The sequence below is a fragment of the Strix aluco genome, chromosome 22 (genome assembly GCF_031877795.1).
Source record: "Strix aluco isolate bStrAlu1 chromosome 22, bStrAlu1.hap1, whole genome shotgun sequence".
NCBI lineage: Eukaryota > Metazoa > Chordata > Aves > Strigiformes > Strigidae > Strix > Strix aluco.
Genome location: NC_133952.1, coordinates 1,821,693 through 1,827,692, shown reverse-complemented (window position 1 = coordinate 1,827,692; position 6,000 = coordinate 1,821,693). Strand labels below are relative to the sequence as shown.

The window sequence follows — 6,000 nt, the reverse complement described above, 5'->3', positions numbered from 1 at the left end:
TTTGCTTCTTTTTTTCTGATATTCTACTGCTAAAAGATGTAGGGTACCTAATTTTTCTGTCCCTAAAGAAGAATTCCACTTGTAGTTTATCCTGAGATACTGTTGCTGGCGATTTAATACATGAGTTAAACTATTGAATGGTGTAGTATCTGAAATGTCACTTTCTTCTTAATAACCCTAGAATAAAAACATTTTCACGATGGCAGGCAAACTACCTGAACTTGTTGTGAAATCTGTGGTTGTCAGGCTAATCTAGACTGAACTGTTAGGATGAATCTGGGCAGGAGCTGGCAGAAGGAATTGTACGTTCACAGCACAGCAGGGCTCCCCTGAGGGGTCCTGGGTCAACTCCTTTTTCTCAGAACAAGCTGAGAAAATCGGTGTCTGTTATTATGGTATGGAGGGGGCAGGTACTAAAGGCATCTCAGGCCAGGACACTTTTCTTGGAGAGTCTCTTGCACCGTAAACACCCGACTTTGAAAGGCATGTGAGGACAGAGCAAACGAAAGCACTCTGGCCAGCTTGGTGTATTGGAAGTGCCACGTGAAAATATCAGCTACACCAGGGAAAAAGTCACTACCTGACTATGAAATTTAGCTTTACTGCGCGCATGCGATCTGGCAGGGAAGATCTGAGTAAGTGAAGATGGACAAAAAGTAGTTAAATACAGTTTATTTTGCCTGCCACCATACACATATAATTAAATAACAAAAGCTGATTTGTCAGAGCACTTGACTGTCTTGTTACCAATCATTTAATGTTAAAACAAATTAAAATACTTCCAATAGGAAACAGTAGTCAAATGATCTTTCTATGAACATCAGTTTTAGCCGGGTCCTGTATTGCCTTTAAGAGCTTTTAAGTCACTTAAGGGGGGCTTAATCCTCCTGTGGAATATTGTAACTTTTTTTTTTTTTTTTTAAAAAAAGGTACCCCAGAGCTTGTTAGTGCACTCTCCTATTCACCATGTATTTGTTGTTCTTTTTTTAGTGTGGGTCAGTCCTAAGGTTTTCAGGCACTTTTATCTGTGAATCTGACAACTCCCATCTGGAAAAAATATCCTTTTCCCCCACTTAATCTGCCTTGAATCTGGATCTTTGTTAGAATTAATGTGGTCAGGTGCAGTTCTCCTCAGGTAACAGACACAGCTGAAGTAAACCCACAATTCAGGTTGCATTCCCTAGAAGATGTTTGTAGCTGCAGTCACCTGAGGTGCAGTACAGAGGAGAATTAGATGTGAAACACTTCTGCTGTTAACTGCATTGACAACCAAATTCTATGCTTGGTGTAATATTTGTTTGCAGTAGGCAACTGCTGGTGGGTGCTGAACAGTCTGTTCTTAGTCTTTTGAAAAGAGATTTAATGAATAAACTTGCAACTAAACCCTCTATTTATTCTCCCTTCTGTACTTAACTCTCAAACTTTGAAGGGCACAGAAGAGTGGTTAATCCCTGAGCTAGCACCAGTTCTCTGAGAGTTACCATCCGAGATTACTTTAAAATGTAATTGAACTGTATATTCTCAGCTACGGTAAAAGCAGTGATTCATCTGTAGCCTGATTTCACTTTAGCAGGTAAAATTCATGCAAAAATCAGGAGGGTTTCATCCAGTGATGTAGCCAGCTCTTACTGTCAGAAGGCCAGAATAATTCAGTGGGTCATCTCTGAAGCTGCTGCCCTGAAGTGGTTTTCATTCCCTTCCCTCTTGTGTAGGTAATCAGACCTTTTGCCAGCGGTGGGCTGAACGAGGAGTGTGATTTGGCACTTCATAAGCTGAGCCCTCGTCGTTACTGTCTTGCTTTCTAGTGATTTCTGTGCTAGAAAGAAAAGCATTTGCTGGAAGAGTGTTTAAAAGTCACTGTTAAGTGTTGGCAGTTTAAAGTATTGATCAGAACGCTTACCCAGGAAAGCCACCCAAAACTCTCTGTACTAAAAATCATTGCTGAATTGGCTACTGTGATTTTATTTTTTTTTATTAAAAATGAATAGTTGTTACATTTTCAAATGTAAATACTGAAAAATAGCCTATGGCAAAATGAAAAGGCACAGGATTAAGAACAGCTTAATTGTTTCCATGGATACATGTTTGCTATTTGGCAAAAGTATTTTACACACTTTCTACAAGAATAAGCATCGGTTTAAATATATCTCTGAAGGGAGGGACCCTGTAATTTTAACCACAGAATTTGTACTCCTAAAAACGTGATCTTTCGATCTAGTAATAGCTCACTTTAAGGTCCTGTTACCGTTGTTCTTTGGAGCAGAGGAACTCGAGGGCAGTGGGAGGGGGCAGCCTTGCGTTAGGTTAAGCAGCCGAGAGGCATCGTAACACACAGCTCACTTTGGGGCATCTCCAGACAAAAAGCAGGCTCTTACAACAAAGCAGTAATCGGGGTGCAAGTGTACAGACAGCGTGAGAGTTGAAACTAGCTCTAGCCTGAATTTGGGAAGAACGCACCAGAAACTCCATCAGAATACTGGAAAACAGTTCAGTGTAACACCCGAAACCGGTTTGCTGAGTCTCGGAAGGTGTAGTTGTAAGACGTATTAAAATTATTGTTCCTTTCTGAAAAATAGATATATCGTTGTTTGTTGGTTTTGTTTTTTATTTAAGAATTAGTCTTTGTAACCCTGATGCAGTGTCCTAGTAACAGTCAGGATGTCGTTTGAAACAGTCGTTCCTGTCGCGGAGCCGCGGCTCCCAGCACGGCCCGTGGAGGCTGCGGTGCCCCCGCCCGTCCCGGGGGAAGCTCCGGTACCGGCTGCAGCCGCTGCACCCTCAGCCCCGGCCGTGCCCCGACGGCAGGACCCCGGGCGCGCCGCCGGCAAGAACCGTCGGTTGTGTCACCAGAGCACGTGTCCCTCTCGCCAGGGCTCTTTTTGGTTACCACACTCGACATTTCTCTGCAGGGTGCATGGCGGTGCCTCTTTTACAGCGGAACACCTCTGAGAATGCTTCAAAGTTCTGCAGAGATCCCATCACCCTGAACAAAGAGAAGGAACTTACATGGATACAGTGCGTGGAGATTGTGGCTCTGCAAAACAGAAAGCCACAGAAAGTCATTTAGAGTCTCATAACTTAGTTACAGTCTCAGAATTTGTGCAAGAAAAACAGCTAACAGGACAAATGAAATGCTGGAACAAACAGAGAGGGTCTGGGTTCTGGTCCATTCCCTATGGATCAGCGGATTCACCAGGCCAGGAAGAGGAACGGACCCTTCAGCAGCATCCTACGAGCTACGGGAGAAATTCTGCAGGTTGGTCTGGACTGACCTGGTCTGGTGGGGCAGAGCTGTTGGCAGGGAGCCGCTCTCTCCTCTGGCGCCGTGGTGCTGCCCTGGCTTGAACCAAGTCAGTTACCAGTTAGTGAATCTGTTTGTCAAACCCACCTGTATTTCAGAGGGCTGTGGACATCTGTCTTTATTGACTGGCTGGCATATTCTGGTCTGTAGGAACCACACCAAACCTAGACAAGGAGGATTAACAATTAGTGGGTCCCTATTAAAGGGAATTCAGTTTGGGGACCTTCTCGCTGTTTTTCAAAGTTTTTCCTAAGAGCCATCCCAATTTGTTACAGTATAGTTGGAGTATGTTTTATAGAGGAGACAGAATAGTACCAAATATTTACTAATTAGTTTTTGTTATATCAAGTTCTTGGATCAAGATCTGATGCTTTGGGATAGATCCATTGATTTCACCCACGTGTCTCCTCAAAGAGATGAGCTGAAGTCTGAGAGTCGGAGGCACAACACTAAGTGTGTTGGCCTGCTGGCAAGGATTTGACCTACTGTTAAATATTTGTTACTCTAAGAGAGTAAACATATGGGAGCTTCTCATCCAGGCTGAAGGTGAAATTCAACTCGGCAAACTTACTGTTTCGGCATTGTAATAAAGTGGTAGAGAGGAAAATAAGTGGAATCTGTAGCAACATCTGTGATCTGAATATGTATTCTGTGATCTGAATATGTATTCCTACTTCAGGGCTGCTGGCTTGGTATTTCTCAGCATTCAGTTTTATCCAGCACATGTTAAAAAATAGGTGAAACCGTGTCTGTCTCAAAACCAAAAGGAGTTTTCTCATAAGTGGAACCAATATTTACATGAAATGACAAGCTTGGGAAAGCTGTTGTCCCCCATAAGCTGTCTGACACGCCTTTTCGTTGGTAGATGCCCTGTTTGTCTCCCTCCCCACTCCAGCAGGTTTCAGTAGTGCCCTCAGAAGCGTTACTGAAAGCTCTTTACCCACTAAACCATCTTTTTCACACCTGTCTTGACCTTCTGATGTGTGCAGTCAATGGTGAATCACTGTCCAGGTGGAGCTTGGGACCGATTTTTCTCTCTGACCTTTCAGATAACCTAATTTGTACTTTGACCCAGCAGGCAGTGGCTGCACCCCGTGTTCTTACCTGGGCAAAGTTGAGGAAGAAAAGCTGTTTGTGGGACAGGTTCAGTCCAGGCAGCTTTGGCTCCTTCCCTTCCCGCTCCAGCCATTTTAAGTAGGCCTAGAAATGATCCAAGATTCAATTCAGAGAAGCAGCAGGACGGCCTGTTCAGGTGTGATGGGTATTTTGAACGTTATTCTGGGGTGAGAGATTTTAGTCACAATGCATATGAACCCAACGTGTCTTCCCTTCTGCATTTTTGTAGGTTTTATCTTTCTAATACAAATCATACGGCGAATTTTATGAAAAAGCTGTCATCCTAAGTGCTCTGTTGACTTTTCTAGCAAAAAAAATGAAACGCAAAGATAATTTGCATTCAGCTTAAGTACAGTGATCTCTGAACTGGCAACTCAAAAATGAAACAGGAAAAAATACCAAACTCTTTAATTTTTAGAGCAGTAGTTAGCGTTGGCCAGTTGACCTGCACTGCACGAAGCTCCGTGTGCTCTGTACGGAGTCCCCTGGGGATCTGCCGGGGATTTCCTCAGCACTGGCTTTTCCTCACACACTGTTCTAGTGGAAGCTGGGCCGCTGCCCCGCTGGACCGTTCGGTTGCCGTTGAGTCTTGGCCAGAAGCGTGGCAAAGCGTGACGGCCAGTACCGAGGTTACGCAGAGCTGGTGATACATATAAAACCAGTAACGCTACCGAGCCTGAATGTACGTGAATGCAGTTTGGAGTAAAATCATCAGCTTTCGCTGACTTTTTCTATAGGAATTTGTATCTGGAAATAAAGTGTTAAGTCTTCTCCACAGTTCTGTGATGATTTTTATCTCTTCAGGTAACTGCTCATAAAGTAGCAGATAATAACCTTGCTCAATGTTAAATCCATTACCTGTTATTGTTACACATTAATTGGCCAATTTTCTTTTTTTAGGTATATTGACATAATGGAGACAAGTTAATGTGTCCTCATGCTGGTTAATTTGAAATGTTCTATTACCTTATCCTCTTCATTGCTGAGATAGTCCCAAAGCACAGAAAACATAAAAGGTAGAGCTGAGGGTAAAAATACATTCAGCACCACAGAACATCAGAGGATTCTGTGTGCAGGCAGCTTATGTCATACCACACCGCTCTTCCACATTGGTAATAGCTTTTAGAACCAAGTACATACTCACTTTAACGAAGTAATTAATTTTAATGGTGTATCTCAGAGTCAGAATCTTCAGTTTAGATTTTTTGAAAATTCCAGATGTTCTTCTATAAACACCCTCAACTGTGGCCATATTCAAAACACCAGAGATAAAAAGTTTTACCATCACATCTGTTGGGGTTATTCATAGAAAAGAACATTCCACGCTCACACCTGAGCTCCACCTGGGAAGAGCCTTTGTGCTGGTAACTACTGTGTTCTGTCGTGAGGATGGTTTGTAAACCTGGAGGATGAAAGACACTGGACTTCCCTGAGTCCGGAAGCTGAGTTCTCTGGCAGAGCAGGAGAAATAAGGTGACGTGCAGTAGTGTTTGTAACAGATAAAACCATGCTGAACAAACCCAGGTCTCAACCACAGCATGGAGGTCGTGCTCTGAAATATCAGTTGCATTTCTCTCGTTTTA

At 43.2% G+C, this 6,000-nt stretch overlaps 1 protein-coding gene across 2 annotated transcripts in view; it reads right to left on the bottom strand.

Moving 5' to 3' along the window:
• Positions 1–1,954: 1,954 nt before the first annotated feature.
• MMEL1 (membrane metalloendopeptidase like 1) overlaps positions 1,955–6,000 on the bottom strand; it is a 28,785-nt gene continuing 24,739 nt past the window's right edge. For both annotated transcript variants that reach the window (XM_074848358.1, XM_074848359.1), the window contains 3 exons: positions 4,406–4,501; positions 3,389–3,465; positions 1,955–2,983 (listed from right to left, as the gene is read on the bottom strand). In XM_074848358.1, coding sequence (XP_074704459.1) covers positions 2,884–2,983; positions 3,389–3,465; positions 4,406–4,501 — 273 coding nt within the window. In that variant the 3' untranslated portion in view covers positions 1,955–2,883. The remainder of the gene's footprint in view (positions 2,984–3,388; positions 3,466–4,405; positions 4,502–6,000) is intronic.